Source organism: Vigna angularis, chromosome 2, assembly GCF_016808095.1.
Source record: "Vigna angularis cultivar LongXiaoDou No.4 chromosome 2, ASM1680809v1, whole genome shotgun sequence".
Taxonomy (NCBI): Eukaryota; Viridiplantae; Streptophyta; class Magnoliopsida; order Fabales; family Fabaceae; genus Vigna; species Vigna angularis.
In genome coordinates, this window is record NC_068971.1 from 19,937,821 (window position 1) to 19,962,898 (window position 25,078).

General features: G+C 33.0%; 1 protein-coding gene and 1 pseudogene across 1 annotated transcript; both read left to right on the forward strand.

Moving 5' to 3' along the window:
• Positions 1-1,420: 1,420 nt before the first annotated feature.
• Positions 1,421-3,202, forward strand: LOC108327366 (sugar transport protein 10-like; annotated as a pseudogene).
• A 15,982-nt stretch (positions 3,203-19,184) lies between these two features.
• LOC108328343 (uncharacterized) lies at positions 19,185-20,992 on the forward strand. The gene is made up of 4 exons (XM_017562202.2): positions 19,185-19,380; positions 19,454-19,669; positions 20,341-20,511; positions 20,640-20,992. Exons 1-4 carry the CDS (start codon positions 19,375-19,377, stop codon positions 20,691-20,693), a joined length of 447 nt encoding a protein of 148 aa, XP_017417691.1. The 5' UTR covers positions 19,185-19,374; the 3' UTR covers positions 20,694-20,992.
• The last annotated feature ends 4,086 nt before the right edge of the window (positions 20,993-25,078 follow it).

The window sequence follows — 25,078 nt, forward strand, 5'->3', positions numbered from 1 at the left end:
GCATAGGTTTAGGTTTCTATTCAGTTCTAGCTTTAGGATTTATTTCTCTTTCGTAGAATATAGAAATCTTGTTCTTGCTTCTGGATTTGACAGAGTATCTTCGTACCTCCATCCAGAGTCATAAGGAAATTTGAATTGGTTAAAGATTGGGTGCAAGTTGTCAACCTGGTCCAATTCTTGTGTCCTTTAAGCAATCAACTGAGCTCTGTATGCTTAAATAAGTTTTAAGTTGTAGAGGATATATCTAGTCGTGATCATAATCATCTACTTCAAGAACACTTGCGAGTGCAGACATCGATGCCGACAAATCGTTGAAAGCACCCTTTTTCACTAACACTTCTAATTTGCCAACAGCCTGGCTGGCTGGATACTCCATATCTCAACAAAAGATTTCCAAGCGATTTAAGACTAAAATTATGAAGAGGAATGGAAGCACTTAACATTTCCCTAAAAGTCTCCATTGCATCCTTGGGTATACCAGCAATAACATACAGGTTAAGCACATTGTTATAACTTAAATTTCTCATGTGTCCCAATTTTCTTATCTGTTTTGCAATTTGAATAGCTTCATCATACATCTCCATTTTCTTGTACAAACACAGCATCACCGCAAACGTAAATTCATTTGCAACTCCATTTTCCTTCAATGTCTTATATATCTCTTTTGTTTGGTCAATCATTGACCGCTTAACATAAAAAGCAATCATACCGTTTGAAGAATATATATATATATATATATATATATATATATATATATTTATATATATTTTATATATTGGTTAGTCATTAACTCAAAGTTTAATATACTCTTTGGTTATCCAAGAAAGAAAAAAATAATTCTTCACTTGTCTCTTAAATAAACTGTGAATACATTTATTTTTATCAATCATTAAAAATCGCAATACCATTATAACCTGAACCTTATAATTAAACATAATATTATGTTAGCAAGTAAGTATAAGATTATTTGAAATAAGCACGCTTTACATTTGAAAATTAAAATATTGTAAATTACCTTTATCAATACAATATTACTGCATGAACATATAATTTCTTTTATAAATATTCTTAATTAATATTTTTAACTTATTATCGTCAATTAAATGGCCTACTTGTAAAACAATGATTATGTACATTTTAACTAATTAGTTCTTATCATAAGTCTTTATAATAATATATTAGTTCTAACTGAACAAATAATACACACAAATTAGGATATAAACACCACGTTGACAATTAAATTGACTACGAAGATATATATAATATTGTTAAATAAGTTATTTAGTTTTTATAACTCATTCTTATTCATTAGAAGTTATTATTAGCATATTTTAAATTATAAAACAAGTTGATACTTAAGATCTTATATGTAGAAAAAGGAAGAAAAGTTAAGACAAAGAAATGTTCTATTTATTTAAAGATGGCAGGTGGAGCTATTCCTACTCTAGAAAATGGAAGACAATATGAAAGCAAGATCACGATATTCGTGTTGGTCACATGTTTTGTAGTAGCCATGGGTGGTCTACTCTTTGGTTATGATCTTGGAATCACAGGAGGAGTAACTTCCATGGAACCATTTTTAATAAAGTTCTTTCTGAGTGTTTATAAAAAAATGAAAGATGAATCTATCCATGAAAGTCAATACTGCAAATTTGACAACGAACTCCTTACTTTGTTCACCTCTTCTTTATATCTTGTTGCATTAGTAGCTTCTTTTTTTGCTTCCACCACCACAAGAATGATGGGACGTAAGACCTCAATGTTTGTAGGTGGTTTATTCTTCCTTTTTGGTGCATTGTTGAATGGTTTTGCCATCAATATTGAAATGCTCATCATAGGTCGATTATTACTTGGTTTTGGTGTTGGATATTGTAATCAGGTGAGACTTTGTATCATTTCTAATGCCTTAAAATTTGGTTATATGAATATGGAGAGACTTTCATGGTTAAATTGTTTTTAACTTTTCCTTTGTCTTCTGTTTTTTTTTTTATTTCCAATAGTCTGTACCTGTGTATTTGTCTGAAATGGCTCCAACATCGATAAGAGGTGCAGTTAACATTGGATTCCAAATGATGATCACAATTGGCATCTTGATTGCAAACCTTATCAATTATGGCACCGCCAAACTAGAATATGGTTGGAGAATTTCTTTAGGTGTTGGTGGAGTTCCTGCAATCATGTTATGTGTATGATCTCTTTTCTTAGGTGACACCCCTAACTCCTTAATTGAAAGAGGTAAAGAAGAAGAAGCTAAGAAAATGTTGAAAAAGATTCGTGGCATGGATAATGTTGATGAGGAGTTCCAAGACCTTGTTAATGTGACTAAAGCAGCCAAATGTGTGGAACATCCATGGAAGAACATTATACAACAGAAATACAGACCTCAACTCACGTTTTGCTCTCTGATTCCATTTTTCCAACAATTCACTGGCATCAATGTCATCATGTTTTATGCACCCGTCCTCTTTAAAAGTTTAGGCTTTGGTAATGATACTTCCCTTATGTCTTCAGTTATCACTGGAGGTGTTAATGTGGTTGCCACTTTTTTTTCCATTTTCTCTGTGGACAAGTTTGGAAGAAGGATATTGTTCCTCGAAGGGGGCATTCAAATGCTTATTTGTCAGGTAGAAACCTTGACTTAATCGATAAACAATTTTTATTATTTTAATATTTAAAAAATAACACTTTTATCACTAAAGTCATTTGCTAGCATGAAGAACTAATTTGAAGTTCATAATATGTGTAGCTTGCTGTTGGAATCATGATTGCTCTAAAGTTTGGGGTGAGTGGTGAAGGCTATTTTACCAATGGAGAAGCTAGTCTTCTCTTATTCTTTATATGCGCATACGTTGCAACATATGCATGGTCTTGGGGTCCCCTTGGGTGGTTGGTTCCTAGTGAAATATGTTCTCTTGAGGTTCGATCTGCGGGCCAAGGCACCAATGTTGCTGTAAACATGTTATTTACCTTTTTCATTGCTCAAGTTTTCCTAACCATGCTTTGTCACCTAAAGTTTGGTCTTTTCTTTTTCTTTGCTAGATTTGTGCTTATCATGACCATTTTTGTTGCCTTGCTCCTACCGGAGACAAGAAATGTTCGAATTGAAGAAATGAACAAAGTTTGGAAATCACATTGGTTTTGGAGGAAATTTGTTTCGGATGATGTAGTCAATGGTGGACATCCTTGTGTAGCTTCAATTTGAAATTATATTGTTCAAGAACTTCATTTACTTGGACCAACAAAAGTTCTATCATTTTCCAAATAATTCATTCTAGTTATGTACTTCCTATAGTTTGTAACAAATATATTCATTCAAAATCTATACCAAATATATAAAAAAATATTTATTATATATTTATAATAATATTATAGAATATTGTTTGGATTTTGCTTGAAGTGTAATTTTAATCTTAAATTATTTATATTCATCCCAATTCACCAGAAAGAATCCTTTAAAATGTTATACATCCTTAATCATGTCTGGAAGCATACTAAGACGACTCTTTTGTCATTCTTCCAATATTCTTTCCTTAATTATCGATCTAAAGGTCGGCATACCCTATCCCAAAATCTCAAAATACCATCCAATCTTGTCATAAAATCTTAAACTTAGTTAATCCCCCCTTTTTCAATTATCTTTAAATAATTATCTAGTGTTGGCTTCTCCTTTGATTAGTTCTAGAAAATTATTACTTCAATAACAATTACCATTGATAACGAGACAAATTGAATCTAAAAAAACTATTAAGAAGTTGACTTTATACCTAACTCAATCCTACAAAATTGGTTTGTAAGCTATGGTTTGAATCCACTTACAAGTTGTGAATTGGACTTGTTTCTAGTCGATGTGAGACTTCCAACATACCTTGCTCACGTTGATGTACATACATCTCATGTGTAGGATTAAATATTGATGGATGGTTCGATAATAGTTGATAGTAATTGGAATAATAGACCCAATAATCATAAAATTTTTCAAGCACAGACTATAACCCCCGGTCAACCATTAACTGCTTAACATAAAAAGCAATCATATTGTTTGAAGAATATATAGTAGGAGCTTCTTTTGATAATTGAAGCAACTTGTATGTTTCTTCTACCTTTTCCAGGTTGTCAACTTTTGGATACAATTTGACCAAAGAATTATATATAACTATATTCCGTGGCAAGCCAGCTTTGTTCATTTCATCAACATAACTAATGGCTTCTTTAACCCTTCCCAAATCAAAGAAAACATTGATCAATATGCCGTAAACTATAACATCAAGCCGCGAGAGTTGTTGGTGAATTCTAGTATAATTGTAATTTCATTTTGAAGTTGTAATGAATCTTTACATAGTATAGAATTAGTTTTCTGATTCGTTTTCCTTTTATGTTGATCTACACCTTTAATCTTTGCTATTTCAATTTGGTGAAATTAGTCTAGGTATATGATACTTTTGCTTTATTTTATTTTAGACGGTAGGTTTTATTTTATTGTAGATGGTAGGTTTTATTTTATTTTTTTCCAGTTTAGTTGTTTTTGTAAATTCTATAATGTGTAGTAGTTTAGCTTCTGGTTTGGTCCTTGTTAATTCTAAATGTACATTTTCATAATAGCATTGGTAGGGTTAAAAATATATTTCTTACTTGAACAAACATGGATTTGAAGAATTAAGTGACAATTACCAACTTAAGTTCTGAAATAAGAACTCAAAAACCCCAAAGTGGGCTGAATCTTACAAGAAATCTTTTTGAGGAGTAACTGAGATTCAATTCATCAAATCAATGTATGTTCAGGGCTGAAATTGAGTGGGTGAGTCTTCATTGAGTGGGAAAGAAACCTCTTCTCAAGCTCTTGTTGTCACCCCTACAATGGTACCTACTACTTTATCACCTGATGTGGTAGTGGGAGGTTCCTCAAGGAAAGGAAAGAAAAAAATTTCATCTCAAGGTGTCTTTGGACTAGTTACCAAGAGGAAAAGGAAGGATAAATTTCTCCAAATCCTTGATCTGGAGTACTTTTTGGTGCTCAAGGAGGTTTCTTCATACTTTTCTAGTTTTACTTCTCAAGAGCTTGTGGAAGATTTACTTTCATTTTTTCCTATATGTTCAAATTGACTTAGTTGAATTTATAATAGTTGATTCATGTAGCATGAGGATAGGACAATATATATATATATATATATATATATATATATATATATATATATGAAGCCTAAAGTTGATGAGGAGGATTTTCTTTTTATGTATGATTTTTTCTTTAAGAAGCTCAATATAATATTTCTCTTTTCGTCCTTTGAATATGATATGTTGTTTGTAATGAATGTGGTTCCTAGCCAACAGCACTGAATAGCTAGACATTTTTTAAAGCATTCCCAAGGTTATATCATTAACTCTATATCTTTCCTAATATAAATAAGTTCATGTATTTCTACTAGTTGAAACACAAGTTGAAATTTTTTTGGGTATCTTTATATGATGTTTATAATATCCTATTTTTTCAATATATACTTCCTTGTTAACTAAAAGATGAATATTTTCCAAGTGTTGCATATAGGATTGACATTAAGATTTTAAAGAATCTTGCGAGACCATTGAGCAATAAGGGTATCTTGAGTGTGCCTTAAATCAAGGATCACACATTTCTTTTCTTGGGTAAGGATATGTGTTTGGTGTACTTTTTTTTATTTCTACTTGTGGTATATTGACATCATATCATGTGCAAATATTATGGAAAAGACTTTGATTACAAGGAGCTTGGTGCTCCCCTACTTGAAGAAGAATAAGGGTGATGTAGACAATGGTGGGTCGAATGTTCCTAAGGTAATCAATTAGAGATGACTATCGATCCCAAGGTCCAAATCTTGATTGTGCCACCGATCATTGATACACATGTTATTGAACCTCAGGTCCCACTGGATACTAGCTTGCCTCAAGGTGAATCGACTTCCATAATACATTGTCTGCCTCTATTACTATGGGATAAACAAGTAAGTTGAAGGATCAACCCAGGCCTAGCCTAACTCCGTTGAATGTGGGTTGACTCGAACTCAAATGAACATGGACTCATCCCAAACTAATTATGGGCTATGTTCAACTTGGATCAACCTGAGTCCAATCTGACTTGGCATGAAAAGGGTTCGAATTGATTCCCTTAATCTTGGTTTAAGCTAACTTTACTCGACCTGTGTCTGGACCAACTCAGCTTGAGTTGGCATTGGAACAACTCTGCTCAACCTAGGCCTAGATCAACTCGACTCAACTTAGACTCGATTGATTGACTCTACTTTAACCAATATCGACTACAAAAAGAAAATAAATATTAATATCTTTTTAAGTTTTAATAATTATTTGATCTTTATATATTTTTAAAATTTGATGATAATTGAAATACTGTATAAAAGAATTTAAATCACTAAATTAATAAATCAAGTTATAGAAATAATAAATTTGAAAAATAAAATAATTTAAAATAAGATCAACTCAACAACTGTCTTATATTATATGTTCTACATTAGTAGTGAAGGTCATAATGTAATACAAATACGCGATCAAGATTTTCAAGATATATCTACTTGTGCTTGTTCTCCAACTTGATGTGCATCAAGTCCGTGATTACACTTTAAAAATAATATGCATAATTTGAATAAACTTCCTTGCTCTTCGTTTACACATCATAAAGGGTCTTAAAGACTCAGAATTTTATGAACAAATTTTCAATCCCCGAAAACGAAGTCAAAAACTTGTTAACCCTCGACAAGTGTAACTGAATCGTATCAAGTAATAAACCTGGTAAGACCAAGTATCGTTCTCCCAAAGGACTCACGGCCTAGACAGTTATGTGATTTATTGATTAATTAAGACTTGTGAACAAATTGTTGTAAATTTCAAATGCAAAAGACTGAAAAGTAAATATGTATGCATGTGATGATCAATGGGCAAGAAGAAACAAAACACGTGAATTGAAATATATGGATGAATATGTTGTTGGGGTTTATCAATTTCATCCTATCCACTCTCTTGTATTCAGGAATTCATCAATCTTTTCATTAATGTTAATGTCACTTTCTAAATTACTTTAAACCCGATGTCTCGGCGAAGAAAGCCTAATCATAATCACTAGTTTATAATGTCTTGTCTCCCTAGTAATTAATCCTGCATTATAGTGAACAGAAGCTTAAAGGCAACCAACTATCATACTTCTGTCTAGGTTTGTAATATACTGTTGGGAGAGATTCCCTAGATCTAGATTTCCCCGTATGTGTCCATATCGATAAAACCAATAATCATGACATCGAATGAGTTAAACAATGCATGCTTTGAGCAAAGAGGAAAAACCCTAACTATTAATGAAAGAAAGCATGTATCATAAAAATGATCTTGAAGAACAAATTTCATACAAGAGAGTTTCTAAGGATTTACATTGATTCCCCAACAACAATAAAAGTTTAGTTCTCCATCGTCATGGAAGAACTAGATGAACAATGAAAGAATGGAAGAGATATAAAAACCCGAGAAAGAGAAGAGGAGAGCCGTCACCATCTCCAATTCTACCACCAAGGGGTGAAAAATGTGTTTCTGCTTCGTCCCAGCCAAAGATACAAACCCTAGGACGTCTTAAAGCTTATATATTATTCTAAAAAATACAGAAAATTAGGCCGAAGCCCATAAAAGTTATAGAAAAGTGGCCTAAGGCCCATAAAAACGCCGCTCAGCGGTAAGTGCGGGTCTTCAATTTTGCCCATCAGCTACTGTTTTTACCCCTCAACAGTGATTTCGGCACCTGAAAACTGGCGCTCAGTGGAAATTACCACTCAGCGCCACTCGGTCGACACTTTTTCTGCACTATGGTTGACTTTTCTCCATTCTGGTTGACTGGTTGACTGGTTGACTTTTCTAGTTGATTGGTTGACTTTTCTGGTTTCTGGTTGACTTTTCTGCATTCCAATCATTCGGTACTTCAACTCTTCTTTCAAACCATTCAATTAGCCTACAAAATCAAGGGAATCTAGCACAAAACCATTAAATTCACCTTCAACTCTCTTATTCACAAAACTAAAACAAAATCATGAGTTCAAGCTAATTTCTAAGTCACAAAGGTTGTAATTGAAGTCAATTTTAAGTATAAAAATAACAGTTTTTCAGCTGTTATCACAACCCGAAAATTTGAACTTTGTTTGTCCTCAAGCAAATAAGATGTAACTCAATCTTCCACCAATCCATACAATGGTTCACCACATTCAAAAATCCTTGTTTCAAGACAAGTAAATACTCAATTTAGCTCATCAACAAGACTTCAATCAAGATGCGCACATGCTTTCAGTGTTCACTCAATCATATAATATCCAACAAATGCTATTTTCATGAATGATCAATCAACTAAGCAAAGATGTTCTTATGTGTTCATGGAATCTTTCCTCACTAGATAAAGTGTTTCACTCAAACACACAAGTGTATAGGAGATATTCACTCATTCACTTTACTATCACAATGTCGCATGAATCAACTTTGCCTTTCATTTAACTACAATCAAATACATTTACAAGTAAGCATCATCACAAGGACTTTTCAATGGCTTATAATGTGGCTGGGCTAACAATAACAATTGGTTTTTCTCGATCACAAAATCCTTGAGTTAAGAGAATCATCTAAACACAACCATTCTTAATTATTCCCAACTTTCTTTTGCATTGAGCTTTTCTTTTCTTTTTCTTTTGCTTTTCATATGCTTAACTTTTAGCTCAATGCTTTTTGTTTTCCCTTTTTAAACTTCCCAACAACCCCAAACTTGAACATTTATCAATATCACAAGATATTTTCAACTCAACTCAAGGTAAAGCCTTTCAATAAGGGTTCTCAAATCATGTTCAAGGCTAAGGGTTCAAAGGATAGAACACTTAGTGCTCTCTTTTAGTGGGCTAAATTCATGCATTTGGCTAACAAAAGGGTTACCAACAAATGGCCTTAATCATATGATGCAAACAAGCAAGTGATTCAATCATAGAAAACCTGGGCAAAGTCATTCATGCTTTCAAAGTAATAACATTCAACAACAACTCTGGAGCTCAAAATCTCACATATAAGCTCATTCACATTCCACATACACATCCTGCTTAGCATCATAATCACAATCATAACATCATGCATTTGTTCACAAGGCTTGTGAACCACCTGTATAAGCATATAATGTGCACATTCTCAATCATCAATCAAGATCCAAACATCATCAAGCAATACTCATCATGCAATAAGTCATAAGCAAACAATCATAATAGAAAAAGTTTAAATTGAGTACATCAACCCTATTCTAAAAACAGAAGCAAATAAGTTCAATATTACAAAACCAAAGATAGAAAAGGTCTTGCTCTAGTACTGATAGCATCCATCATTTCGTCCTCCATAGTTGGAGCTTCAGCTGCTCCAGCTCTACTGGCCTGTGCCTGCTCCTCTTGCCATGCTATCTTGGGCAATGAGGAAGTGTTGCTCATGCTTGCGGGAAAGGAACTTGCTGGAATAGGGTTGATCTGGTTCCTTCTCCTTCCTTTTGGATACTGTAGTCTTGAATCTCTTGCCCGATGAGGAGGCCATCCCTACATCAAACACAATTCACAAAACCACAAGACAAATCATTAAGCATTAGTAAACCACAACCATCACCCTAAAACCATTCCTATCATCGTTGAGGGCAGTCAAAACCCCTCAGTGCAACCTGTGCAGCAAATTAGTGAAGAATGCTCTAGGAATGTGAAGAAATCAGCCCCTAATAGCAATGCTCTCACCAAACCCCAAACTTGGATGGAACCCTAGTGAGAAAGTGAGTGGAAGAGAGGTTTTGTAAATGGGGATGGAAGGGAAAGGTGTAGAGAACTCTTAGAAAAATGTTTAAAAGTGTGTGAGAAGACAAAAATCTGAAAATAAAACCAAAACCGCACCCTAGGGTATAAGAATACCCTAATGGGCTTGGGTCCCGTTAAGGCAACCCTAAAAGCCCAATCTGTAGTGATACCGCTCAGCGGAAATTTCCGCTGAGCGGCACTAGTCTGACATGCTCTCCTTCTTCCTAGCTTGCCCTAGGTGCCTTATACTCATGCCTCTCACTCACTTCATGCATTTAAGTTCTCAAATCACTCATACATTCAATCCCTAACTTGCAACTAAAGCAGAACCAAAACAAACAAAATATAGTAAATCAACTGGGTTGCCTCCCAGGTAGCGCTTGTTTAACGTCACGAGCCTGACCCAAAATCCACCAACACCCATCAGTAGGTGCAAATCTTTCTTACCAACACCCATCAGTAGGTGTAACAAACCTAGTATCCTTCAGTAGATACTTAACCACCTAGCATCCATCAGTAGATGCTATACCCTGTAAAAAAATTTATAACTAAAACAAAAATAACAAAAGTTCATAATTACATCACCAAAACAAAAACAAAAGTTCTTAAATCAATGGGTTGCCTCCCAGCAAGCGCTCTTTTAATGTCACTAGCTTGACCCAATAAAGCTCAAGTTCAATCTTCTTTTTCTTCTTTCTACTGAACTTCTTCAGAAATTTGATCAAACCAGGAACCTATTGCAATGTCTCAATCATAGGAACTTTAATCTCCAATTTCTTGAAGATTTCCATAAAGTGCTCAAAGTCCTTCTCTTTCCTATGATATTTCTTTGGATGAGGACGGAGTTTTTCATATGATTCTTTCTTCTTTCCTCTCATTCTCTTTTTCTTACTTTTCTTCTCCCTTAATTTTCTCTTTTTCTTTTCTCTTATTTTTTTCTTCCCTTCTCTTTTTGTACTCAACTTCTCAATCTTCACACAAATTTTCTTTCTCTCTTCTCTCTCAACCACCTCTCTTTCTTTCTCTTCTTTTTCTTCTTTTCTCTCTAACTCAACTTTTTCAACATCACTCACTAAAACTTTACACTCTTCTCTAGGGTTAACCTCAGTATTAGCCCCAAAACTCTTATCAGGCCTTTCTTCCAACTTCTTAGTTATTTGTTCGATTTGCATCTCCATATTTCTAATGGATGCTTGAGTGTTGTTATGATTGGAGATGGTTACCTACATAAACTGGTGAAAAGTTTCTTTCAACTTTGTATGTTATTCAGTGAGTGTAGATATCTGTTGCCATAATGATGGTTGTTGTTGTGGTCTATTAAATTGTCCTGATTACCCAGCTTGTCCAGATTGTCCCTGACCTTGACCCATGCTTGGGTGAGGTTTCCACCCTTGGTTGAAATTACCTTGGCGGTATGGAAATTGATTGTTCATGAAATTTACATCTTCTAGGGCCTCCACTGGAAAAGCGCATTGACCATTAATATGGTCACCACCACATAGTTCACACATCTATTGTTAAACTTGAGCAGCAGTTTTTAATTCCTTTGGCAATTGAGCAAGTGTCTTTGTTAAATTCTCCAACTGTTGAGTTATAATCTTATTCTGAGCAAGCAAGACATCATTTGACTGCAATTGTAGAACCCCTTTCTATTGAACATAGGCTCCTCTTTCACTATGCATTTCATTGTCATTAGCAGCCATGTTCTCTATCAATTCTGTTCCTTCCTCTGGAGTCTTACATTTAATATTACCTCCAGCTGAGGCATCTAACATCAACTTGGTTTGGGAACCAAGACCTCTAAGGAAAAGTAGAACTACTGCTGCTTCATCAAAACCGTGCATGGGAGTCTTTCTCAATAAGCTTTTGTACGTATCCCATGCTTGACCTAATGTCTCCTCCATGCCTTGTCTGAAAGAAGAGATCTCTTGCTTCCCTTTGTTGACTTTAGATTGCGGGAAGTACTTGTTCAAAAACTTTGCAACCACAGCTTCCCATTCTGTAAAACTACCTTCTGGAAAAGAATTTAACCATAACTTAGCATTGCCTCCCAATGAGAAAGGAAACAAGCTAAGCTTGATTGCTTCATCTGGCACTCCATTTATCTTCACAGTGTTACAGATTTCATTAAAAGTGGTGAGATGTTCATACGAGCTTTCATGTGATAGCCCATTAAACTGATTGCTTTTCACCAATTGAATCAACGCCGGTTTCACCTCCATGTTTGCAGCATTGACCATCGGCCTTGCTATACTGTTAAAATGTTGAGGGCCAACCACAGTGGTGTAATCTGCAAGAGTCTGTCTACCATTATTCTCCTCTGCCATATTTTTCAGTGTTATGGTAAGACCTTTGTGGTGAAGTTTGTAAGAGTGTCTCAGGAGAAGGGAATAGTTCTCTTGAAGTTCGAATTCTCCTCCTCCATCTACTTTCGTCTAGGCCTTCAAGAAGAGGTTCATAAATCTTCTTGCTTCTAGTCCGAATATTACCCTGCATACACAAGGAAACAAAACCCTAGAAAAGTTTTGTAAGCACAAAAAGATAGAAAAGAGAAGAAATAATCAAAAGATATAATTGAAAATATAGGAAGATAGGAAATAAAACCAAAAAATAAAAACAGAAAATAAAAACAGAAAAATAAAATTAGAAAATAAAAACAGAAAATAAAAACAGAAAAATAAAAACAAAAAATACAAAAATCAAAAATCAAGTCAAAATTAATCAAAAATCACACAAATAGACTAGTTAAACCACGAGTCCCCGGCAACGGCGCCAAAAACTTGATGAACAAATTTTCAATCCCCGAAAACGGAGTCAAAAACTTGTTAACCCTCGACAAGTGTAACCGAATTGTATCAAGAAATAAATCTGGTAAGACTAAATATCGTTCTCCCAAAGGACTCACGGCCTAGACAGTTATGTGATGTATTGATTAATTAAGACTTGTGAACAAATTGTTGTAAATTTCAAATGCAAATGACTGAAAAGTAAATATGTATGCATGTGATGATCAATGGGCAAGAAGAAACAAAACACGTGAATTGAAATATATTGATGAATATGTTGTTGGGGATTATCAATTTCATCTTATCCACTCTCTTGTATTCAGGAATTCATCATTATTTTCATTAATGTAATATACTGTTAGGAGAGATTCCCCAGATCTAGATTTCCCCGTATGTGTCCATATCGACAAAACCAATAATCATGACATCGAATGAGTTAAACAATGCATGCTTTGAGCAAAGAGGAAAAACCCTAACTATTAATGAAAGAAAGCATGTATCATAAAAATGATCTTGAAGAACAAATTCCATACAAGAGAGTTTCTAAGGATTTACATTGATTCCCCAACAACAATAAAAGTTTAGTTCTCCATCGTCATGGAAGAACTAGATGAACAATGAAAGAATGGAAGAGATATAAAAACCCGAGAAAGAGAAGAGGAGAGTCGTCACCATCTCCAATTCTACCCCTAAGGGGTGAAAAGTGTGTTTCTTCTTTGTCCCAGCCAAAGATACAAACCCTAGGACGTCCTAAAGCTTATATACTATTCTAAAAAATACAGAAAATTAGGCCTAAGCCCATAAAAGTTATAGAAAAGTGGCCCAAGGTCCATAAAAATGCCGCTCAGCGGTAAGTGAGGGTCTTCAATTTTGCCCCTCAACTGTTGTGTTTACCCCTCAGCAGTGATTTCGGCACCTGAAAACTGGCGCTCAGCGAAAATTACCACTCAGTGCCACTCGGTCGCAACTTTTTCTGCACTCTAGTTGACTTTTCTGCATTCTAGTTGACTGGTTGATTTTTCTGGTTGACTGGTTGACTTTTCTGGTTTCTGGTTGACTTTTCTGCATTCCAATCATTCGGTACTTCAACTCTTCTTCAAACCATTCAATTAGCCTACAAAATCAAGGGAATCTAGCACAAAACCATTAAATTCACCTTCAACTCTCGTATTCACAAAACTAAAACAAAATCATGAGTTCAAGCTAATTTCTAAGTCATAAAGGTTGTAATTGAAGTCAATTTTAAGTATAAAAATAACAGTTTTTCAACTGTTATCAGTATTGTGCTTAAAAGGTTGTGGGTAAGAGAGAAGCAAAGGATGCTTGTAATTATTCGTATGAATACCATGCATGACCAACACTACTGAAAAAAGTAAAGAAAATCTAGGTCTAATACGATAAAAAGTTTCTCTATTATTGTAAATAATGTTTAATCATACATCTAAACCCTTAATTTATAATATTCAGAATATAATATAGAAGAACCAAATAATGACTAATAATAGAAAATATATCCCTGATTATAAGTTATACGTATATATCTAATTGGCTTAATACCTCTTTTGGTCCCTCGAAAGAGGGGTTGTGTTCAAAATAGTCCTACCTTTTTTAAAAAGTAACAATTGGTCCCAATTTTTGAAAAAACTGTTCAAGTGAATCCTTTTCGCTAACGGTGTCAAAAATTTAACGTTGCAGCTGCCCCCTGGACTAAAGTTAATGACGTGTCAGTGTTAAGTGATTACGTGGCAATAATAGGTTTATTGATGTGTAAAATTAAAATGGGCAGAAAAGAAATTGACTCTGTGACAATGTACTATGCTGTGAGAGAGGTTAAAAAAAATTGGGGTTAGGGTTAGAAGCAAAATCGCGATTTGGGATTAAACATTCTGGTGCAAGCATCATTCCTTCACATCCAAACACATATAATGGGAGCATGCATTCATATACATGAGCAGGACAAAAACCTTAGATACGAAGAAAAAGGGCTTTTCCTTTTGTTCTAGTCTCCTCTGTTCTCTTAGATTCAATTTTCTTTTTTTGTGTAGGTACAAGAGAGTTATGGTGAATGTGTACAATCGTCCATGGATCCACGAAGGTGAAGGGAGTTAAGCGTTTTTCCTTCAGGATTCTGATGATGCAAAAACCAATTCGAAGATTCCCCTTTACCTGTTTTTCTCCGCCCTACCATTCCCAAAACGCCTCTCCCCCTTTGTCACCTTAACTCCCCCTTTTTTATACCTTTTCGTTTCTTTTCTTTTTTATCTTTTTTAATTATATTAAAATTAAAGTAAAAAATGAAAATTAAAAGGTAAAAATGAAAATTAAAAAGTAAAAATGAAAATTACAAAAGAATAAAACTAAAAAAACAAAAACAAACTATAATTATATAACTTATTTTACGTACGAAATTAGGTATGAAATTGGGTATTGACATTAATCCTATCAAATTAGTTTTTATGCTTATCACAATAGAAACTTAATATTTTTATTATATTTTCTCTCTTTTTCTTATTTATTTTCGTTTATAGAAATAATTTGTATTTTAGGGATTTAGTCAATGAAATACTAGACGTTTCACTAAGTTTTCAAGAAAAAAAATTAGTTGTATGGTAAAAATGGTTCACAGTTTTGAAGATTTTAACTTTATCCCCTTTTGAGTTAAGTCCTAAGAATGTTAGTGTATACATTAGCTTAGATCAGTTAAAGGTAAATGAAAGGCAATTTTTTTCTATGTGACATTTGGATAGTAGAGGGAAGGAGTGACCTCTTGAAACACTTGAGTGATTGAGTGAAACACTTTATCTAGTGAGGAAGGATTCCATGAATTCATGATTACATCTTTGCATAGTTAATTGATCATTCATGAGAATAGCATATGTTGGGTATTATGTGATTGTGTGAATCCCATGATGACTTAATTGAATTAAAGCATGTGCACATCTTGACTAAATTCTATTGATGAACTGATTTGAGTAATTACTTATCTTGAAAGAATGAGTTTTGGAATGTGATTGAACCATTGTGATGATTTGTGGAAGACTAAGTTTCATCTTGTTTGCTTGAGGACAAGCAAAATTCTAAGCTTGGGGTTGTGATAACGGTTCAAAAATCGTTATTTTTATACTTAATTTTGATACTTAATGCACCCTTTTTGACTTAGAAGCTTGTTTGGACTCATGATTTTGCTTTAGTTTTGAGAATAAGAGAGTTGAGGATTTGCTTTATGATTTTATCACTAAATTCCCTTGATTTTGTAGGTTTTTGGAATGATTTGAAAGAAGGGTTGAAGTATCAAGGAGTTGCAGTGCAGAAAAGTCAACCAAAATGCAGAAAGTCAACCACAATGTAGAAAAGTCAACCAGACAACCAGAAAAGTCAACAGTCAACCAGAATACTGAAAAAGTCAACCAGAGCGAGTTTTGGGCCAGTTTTCTGCGATTTTATGATCTGTTTTGGGCCTGGACCCGTTTTCTGTTATTTTTATGTCCTATTTAAAGACCCAGATGTCTTAGGGTTTGTATCTTTTGATGGCTTAAGCACAAAAACACACTTTTCACCCCTTGGGGGTAGATTTGGGGATGGTGACGACTCTTCTCTTTCTCGGGTTTTTCTATCTCTTTTATTCTTTCATTCCATTATTCATCTAGTTTTTCCATGACGATGGAGGGCTAAACCTTATTGTTGTTGGGAAAGATGTAACCTTCTTAAACTCTCATGTATTGAATTTGTTCTTTAAGATCTTTTAAAGATACATGCTTTCTTTTATTAATTGTTAGAGATATTCTTCTTTGCTCAAATGCTTGTGATGTTTTATTCATGTTTGGCATAAATCTTATGATTTGTAAGTATCAAGAGATTTCGTACTCCTAGGGTTGGACGATTTGGGGATGTGACAGCTCTCCTCTTCTCTCCTTAGGATTGTTATTGAGAGATGTCTTACAAATCACGATCTGGGGAATTCTCCCAACAGTATATTACAAACCTAGACATAGGAGTATGATAGTTGGTTGCCTTTAAGCTTCTGTTCACTATAATGCATGATTAATTGCTAGGGAGACAAGACATTGTAAACTAGTGATTATGATTAGGCTTTCTTCACCGAGACATCGGGTTTAAGGTAATTTAGAGAGTGGCATTAACATTAATGAAAAGAAAGACGAATTCATAAATGCATGAGAGTAAATTAGGTGAAATCTAAACCCAACAACAATATCATCAACTTCATCCATTCTTTCTTGTGTTTAACCTCAATTGATCAAATTGCATTCATGTTTATTTTATTGCATTTACATTCAAAAACCCCAAAATATTTTCTTTAGAGTCTTAATTAGTTGAGTAATCACATAATTGTTTAGTGTCGTGAGTCTCTTGGAAAACGATACTTGGTCTTACCATTTTTTATTACTTGATACGATTCGGTTACACTTGCCGAGGGTTAACAAGTTTTTGATATTTTTTATTACTTAATTAGTTGAGTAATCACATAATTGTTTAGTGTCACATATTAAATTAAAAAATAATAATTTCATTACATATTTTGATATTTTTAATTATTGTATTGTTATTATGAGATACTTGCGCTACCACGCTGTTATAAGCTGACGACCTTATGCACATGTTAACCAAACATCTTAAGTTACTTTACTTTCTTTCCCTGTTATTTTATTTAGAGTTCCTCCAAAAGTTTTATACTGTGTGTCCATGTCCAGTGACTTTCAGTCTCTGAAGTGTTTTAAATTGCAATCAAGCCCTTCATGTTTCAGTATTTTATAATTTTTATTGAACTAACAATCAGAGTTACGAATAGTTCCCAATGCTTTTTTATTCAGCTAACAAAGTAGGGTTTTTGACTTCTTGGTGAGACCCTTAGGTATATCCACAAGTTTCGGTCCTTTAGATTTTGACTTTTCCCCAATTCGAAACTTGATACAATAAAAGTAGTGAGAGACTCTTAATTTCAAAATATAAATCATCTCAGTAGATTAAATATTTCATCTACTAATAAATGTAAAGAAAATAAAAATATTAAAAACGTAGAGGGATTTAATCATTCTTACATTAATTCTCAAACTAAGAACATTTACTGCTACATTTCATGAAAAAATATTATATGCTCTCACATCATATCACATGCTATGTGATGCCGAACAAAACATGCCAGAATCTGACACAAAGAGCACTGGTTTTGGGCTCAAGAACACTTTGCTTTGCTAGGATCAAATTTTAACTTTGAGAAATTGTATAAAGAAAGATGTTTAGTAGGTCTGCGGTGTGTGTAAGAGAGCATGGATGAAAAGAGCAGCATTAGTTTTATGCATAAATGAAGCATTGGAGAAGGCTGTGATTGTGTTTAGTTGTTGACCTATTCAATATTTTAACTTTTCTGTGGACCACTGTGTCTAATACAACACTGGCAAAGAGTCACGAGCATTCTCACAAACACTGAATGGGCATTTGCACGAAGCACCAAGTTCACTTCTGGTACGCGTGTGGGGAAATAAAGCTAAACCCAGCACAGTCTTTGAAGTGCCAAAAGGACCTTCATTATTCTGCATTTCACCATTTAATCACACGCACAAACCAAATCATAAATGCACTATGTCCAACTTCTTTCTATTTGTATGGTATTTGTTAAATAAGTGAATCATATTTAGCCCCTTATCATTCCACAAAATCTCCAACTTTTCAGTTACTTATAAGTACAACAAAATATAAAATTACTATTTCGTTATCATTGTCACCCCGTAATGTCTAATCTTTACAAATAAGCTGAGTTTTATAGTGTTAATGCAGAGTGAAGAACCAAAGTCAGTGTTTTTTAACAAGAGAAAAGTGAATATAAAATTTTCAGTAGTGTCATTTTTTAAGGTAATCTTTTAATGTATGAGACAGAAACTGACATGCAGGCTATGTCCTCTCCTCATATTCCCTTTCAACATGTAGTATATACAGACAAAAAGAAAAAAATAATAATTTATTCTCAAGTATGATAATATATAATATTTAAAATATTATTAAATTAATCATTGAAGAACTTTTATCACCGTTTTTAATCTTTTGAATATTTTATCACTAAATTAACTTGAAAGGTTTTACTTGTCTTTACATTGTTTGAACATAATAGCAAAGTTCAAAGCATTTTCATTTATTTTCATTTGAATCTATCTATCAACTTTAACGTTATACAAATTTCAGATTCTACTCATTAAAAATTCAAACATAAATCTCCAAAACTACACCCAAAATTTTATATCCTCGGACATAAATATTTTACCCAAATCTTGTACATTAATATTTATATCCTTGGACATAAAAGTTTTAACATGTACAAGTTAATGTAGCAATGAAACTTTGAACATACAAAATGCTCATGAACCGAACATTGAAAAACTTGGTACAACAACCATGACAGTTAAAAAGTATATACCAATCACCTCAAAAAAAAGTTGTAAGAAAAGGAAGATAAAATTTAAAATGAATCATACCTCAGTGTCCTTCTGTCTCAAAACCGTGAAACTTCTTTATCTATCTGCTTTCTTTCCAATTAAAATTACTTTATTTCCCTTTAGATCCCATACCTCATACCCCATTACCCCAAACTTTTTACCCTCTCTCTCTCTCTCTTTTTCTTGCTACCTCATCAAACACTGTCACAGCCCACATGCACTCTTCTCTTTTTTAAACCCACGCTCACGCAAACAAACAACATCACTCCATTTTCTAACCATTCTTTGAGACTCACTCTTCACTCACCACTTAGTTCGGTTGCAATGGAAGTAAGTCCTTTTGTTATGCCTTCAACACTCATGTTCTATGGTTTCTAATGTTTCTTTTGTCACTCTGCAACAGGAAGGCTACTACAAGAAGAAGAGCCAGGTGCCAGCATTTGGGAGCTGGGATTGGAACGATAATCTACCTTTCACACAGTGCTTTGAGACAGCGAGACAAGCTGGTTTGCTACGATGTAGCTACTCTGAATCTGAAGACCGTGATCTTTACGTTACAGGGGATTTGTACGAGAACAATGTTGTCACTCCAGCCATGATTGTTGTTCCTCGCAGAAGGGTATGTCTCACTCACTTCTTAGTCTCAAGAGTCAAGAATTAAGGATTTACTTGTAGCTATTCTTTTGTGAGTTCTCAAGCTTGTGATTAGGAGGGTACGGTAAACTTGAAAAATGTATTGCAAATAAAATAGTTTGTGAAGAATACGGTAAATTGTAAATAGCCCTCTTAATTTGTTTTTATCTCATTATAACTCTATTTTCTTCCAACCCCTTTTCCCTTTTTACTGCTGTAAATCTTGTTTAAGGATGCACAAGCAGAATCTCATTTTGAAAAGAAGTACAGTGGCTGAAAAGAACGTGAAATTATCAAAGTACGTGGTGAAGAAAACGAAATTATATATGTACATCACAATCATAGATGTGGGGTTAGACCTGTTGAATTTGAAAGCAATTTTGCCTTTTTTTTTCTCTGGTTTCTAAATGTGAAATGATACCATGACCCACGCGTGGCAGAGCGTGAAGAATTGATCACACGATCTCTTGTACCAAGTTGTTTTTATCTTCTTCTTTTCATGTGCAACTAAAGACTAATGCCAGAACAAACTGATAAAGTTGAAATTTTTTCATTAAAGGAAAAAACTTTGGTAGCTAAGAATTAATGGGTAGAGAGACACGTAGCCTCAAAGACGCCTTTATGTAAAGCATTTGCATTGTGTTTTTGACATTTCAGAAAAAGGTGTTTGACCAACATGAAAGAGAAACAAAATTGAAGAATTGGATCAGTGATGATGTGGATAATTCACCACCCAGTTCACCACCATCGCGAAGGCCAACTTCTAAGCCTGTTGATGAGGACCTGTACAAGATCTCACCAGGGCTTCTTTATGCCAAAGCTAAAAAGGTGCAACCCCACACACCTTTTACTTTTTTTTTTTCTAACTGATTTTCAAAGTTTTGGACTCTTTGCATCTTTTGATGAAGTCCTGAGCACTTACTAAGTGTGTTTCTTTCTCATTTTATTGGATGCAGAAGAGAGGTCTGTGTTTCTTTTCTAGTTGCTTGTTGCCAACTTGCATTTCTTGAAGCTCACAGAAGGGTCAATGCCAATGTATATATAAGTGAAATAGAGAAATAGATACTTCGATTGAATGATGCTATGTGAAAGCAGCATATTTTGAGCCCAGTAAGATCATTATTATAGTGATGATCGACATGGGATGATCTTGTTGCCAATTTAGAGGGTGGCTTTTGGTTTCACTTTTGCTTTTGCGTTTTAGTCTTTGATGTAATATGGTTGAGTTCTTGTTATGCCTACAAACTGGATTTGAAAAAGTGTGTAAAGAATGAGAAGAAAGGAAGTTCTTAGAAAAAGTTCATCTGTCCATATAGTTGACATTACAGCATATTTTGAAATAGAACTTCAAATTTAAGAAAAACGATGATAAAAAATCATGTAAACTTTAATATAAAACCCATTGCTTACAAAATTAATAAAAGAAATTATTTTTTTATTGCTAATGAGATGGAAGTTTGGATAATTTTCTTAGAGAATGCCTTTAATTATGAGTATGAAAAAGAAAGCATATGTTACTAACTCATCTTCAAACAACGGAATCTGATTGTTATTCCAAATTGAATCGTTTCTTCAGCAACACTCCGACGAAAAAGGAAAAAAGTGTTCAAAAATTGAACAAAATGCATTTTAGTAATTGAGAAAAAGTTAGGAGAGGTAAAAAGGATGTCACCAAGAGAATGTTGTTGGAGAAGACTTAAATCCTTTTTATAGGTGAAGATAAACAATTTATGAAGAATGATTGTGGTTCTTCTAATCCATGTAATATTATTCAAGTAGTAATGAGATTGAGATGGAAGGGGTGACACTCTTTGGTCCTGTTTATTGATACAATTAAAATTTTCATCTTATTGAAATACTACATATTTTTATGTATGATGGTTGCTTTTTGGTATAAAGAGGGAAAAAAAGCTATATAGTCTGTCTAAAGTATATGAAGCAAGTCTTTTCCTAGAGGGTCTAGAAAAAATGCAGTGGCGTATCGTGTATTTTGGTGTTTTAATTAAGTGTGTAATAATTTACATTGATAATAGAAATTATTAGATAGGAGTGATAAGTTTGAACTAATTAACTATAGGGCATTTAGATTTAAAAGATTAGAAGGTGAGTTTGGAAAGTACGAGGTGAAAGATTGTCTTCAACTATTTTTTTTCTTCTTTGTCAAGATCCTTATATCAAATATTCTTCTTTAATTCCTCTAAAACTTTAACTCCAAGCTTGTTAGCACTAGATGTTATAAAACCCAGGAAACAATGAAGTTATTAATTAGGTTTTTATGATAACAAAATTTATAAAAAAAATAAAACATAAGTAAAAATGATTTCAGCATTTCCCTTATGTTTCCCTGAAAGTAATTAACTATTCACGAGCATTGTTGCACACAAATTTATAGTTAAATTTACATTTTCTTTAAGGTATTTAGAAACAAGGAATAGAGATGATTTACAGATTTGACGGTTTTTTCAATCTTCGCTCATCCACTGAAATTTGAGGATATTTATCTTAAAAAACCTTTTTTTTTTCTCCTGCTACAAACATGCAATCTAGCTTTTGTCCTGAAAAGAAAATGAAAAATGATTGTAATCGATTCTAGGAAGGAATCGATTCCAACTGCGAGTTGTTAATTAAACTTCCATGGCATCATGAAGAAGAGGTTGAAGATGAAGGAGGAACTGATTCCTCCTTGAAAATGGTTGAAGATGATGCAGCTGGAATCGTTTCAGTAAGGTGGTAATCCATTTCAGAGCACATAACCGACTACAAGAGAAAGGTAGAAAGGTAATTGATTCACGACATAACCGATTCCAGAATTATGTAACTGATTATGTGGAATGAGTAATGTTGAGAATCTAAGTGTGAGTCAAAGTTTCACATTGAAAGTAGAACACTATATAAAGGTAAAAGACTCATTAACTCATTGCCTAGACCTAACAGTGGTATCGGAGTCGGCTCAGAGCTACTTTTTGTGAGGGAACTTTGTTTTAAGCATAAATAGACTTATGATTAATCACCTACTTGTAGCTTTGACCAATTCGGTTTTTGCTAATGTTATTAGGAAAATATCATAGTTTGTTGTTTTGTGGTGGTTGGATTTCCTAAACAACAAAAATTAATTATTCTTTTAAAATATATTGTATTCATTAATTTTTTAAAATTTTACTTTAAAATAATTTTTATCAGAAAATATATTAATCATAAATATAATGTTATATCACTATTACATTAAAAGCAATTTGGTAATCTTTATTTTCTATCTATTATAATATTTTTTTAATTTATCACATCACTCAAATCTTTCACAAACTTCCATAAACTTTACTTTCAAATTCGTTATCAATCACCTCTAAATCTCTTAGAAAAACAACATAAACTTTACTCTTAAATTCCTTTAAATCCTTTCACTCTCTTTCCCTCAAATCCTCCGCCTCAAGTGAACACACCCTTAAGTTTTAGATTTTCTGAGAAACATATCAATAGAAAATTCTTATATAACGATTAGAAGAAGAAAGAATAATGCATGTTAAAACTCTATATTATCTAATGTGTGCTCATTAGTTGAAGCAAGCCTTATAAAAAATATATTAGAAAAAATCAAACAAAAGAAAAGAAGTAGATGAGATAAGTCAAATAGTTACATCAGATGAAGTAAGAAAAAGTAACTCATTAGATGAATGAAGTCAACTAGACAAATCATATTGACTATACAAATGGAGCGGATAAGATAAATCGAGACAGATCACACATTATGAAAGTCAAACCAAAGGATCAAATGAGAATACTAAGTAGATAAGTCAAATAGAGTTGACTAGACGATACATGAAAGTCAAAGTAGACTAAGCAAAACTCATAAGAGTAGTAGACGATACATAAGACAAAAACAAGGAACTAAGTTTGATAAATTATATAGTGAAAAAAATTTAAACGAAAAAAAGGAAGATTTAATCAACAATTAGTATATCAAATTCCTTATTATACAAGTCAAGAATTAGAGGAAAAATAATGTATTGAAGATTTGAATGAAAAGGAAGAATATCCGAAAAATAATCTACATTCAAGATAAAGTATATCTTTGAGATTATATACAAAATTATAGATTGTATACATTTTAAACATTTTGTGCATATATCAATCGATAAACAATAATGTAAAGAATAGATAAAGAATATACAAAAGGATTAATCCAAGTAGACAAAATCACGAAGGCAAAATTTGTTGTAATTTGTCACCCTCTTTTCAAAACCAAAAATTTTGACTTATGGAGCATAAGGATGATACCATACCTTGAAAGCATTGACCTAAGTTTGTTTGAAGTCATTCAAAATGACATTCCTGATCTAACTGATCATAATGGAAAAGTTCTTTCACGAAGTACTTGGAATGAAAGTCAAATGTACATATTAATAAAAATGAAAAAAATTCAAACATATATTACCATATGCTCTTTCAGAAGATGTCATCAGAGTTCGAAACATACTTTTTGTAAAAGAAACATGGGAATAATTGGTTAATGCTCATGAAGATATAATAAAGGACTCGTAACACTCAAAAATAGATTTAGATTAGGTAACACATTATAATCTCATGGCAGGCACTACAAGTTATGCATCAAATGACTCAGATGAATAAGAGGTAGATTTTCTATATATACATTTTGTTCATCAACCATAGTATAAGTATTTATCCAATAGTGCTAGAATAATTAACATATACATAAACTTGAAAATAGAAATTCAAGGATAATTGTAAAGAGTTTGAAATACTTAAGGCTAGGCATATGTGAATATGAAATATTTATCACTAAAAATACATCTCTATGAGATTTGAACGAGGATCTCACAAAATATCGAAAAACAAAACATGAAAAACTAAAAGAAGAAATAACTTTTGTTAAAGAAAATATTAATAATGAGGCTAACAAAATCATAGAAGATTTAACCTGTAAGAATAATTCATTACAAAAAATCTTGTCACAAGCTAGTACAAACGAAAAATCTTAAGAGTTTTTTCTTTAAATGATTGATTTGAATAGGATTCGTTACAATTGGACTTATCGAGTTTGTGAATTAAAAAGTCTTAAAAAGTGATTTTTAGTTGCATAAATCATTTCTAAATATTCTAATGTTGTTTAATGTAACTAAAGTTAAAGTTTTGATTTATTCAAAGCGTGAAATTAAATTGTTTCGAGTTACAAAATAAGTCCAACATTAGAAATCTAGAAAGAAATATACAAGGAGCTTAGGAACCTCGAAGGGTTCTAATTTCACTCTCTCTCTCTTTTCTCATGTTTTCCACCCTGTCTTATTTTATTTTTATGTTATTTCCACATTTCATAAAGTGTTAAGCTTTTAGGGTTGATTTTGTTGTAATTTCTTAACTGAATTTTTAGGTTAGATGA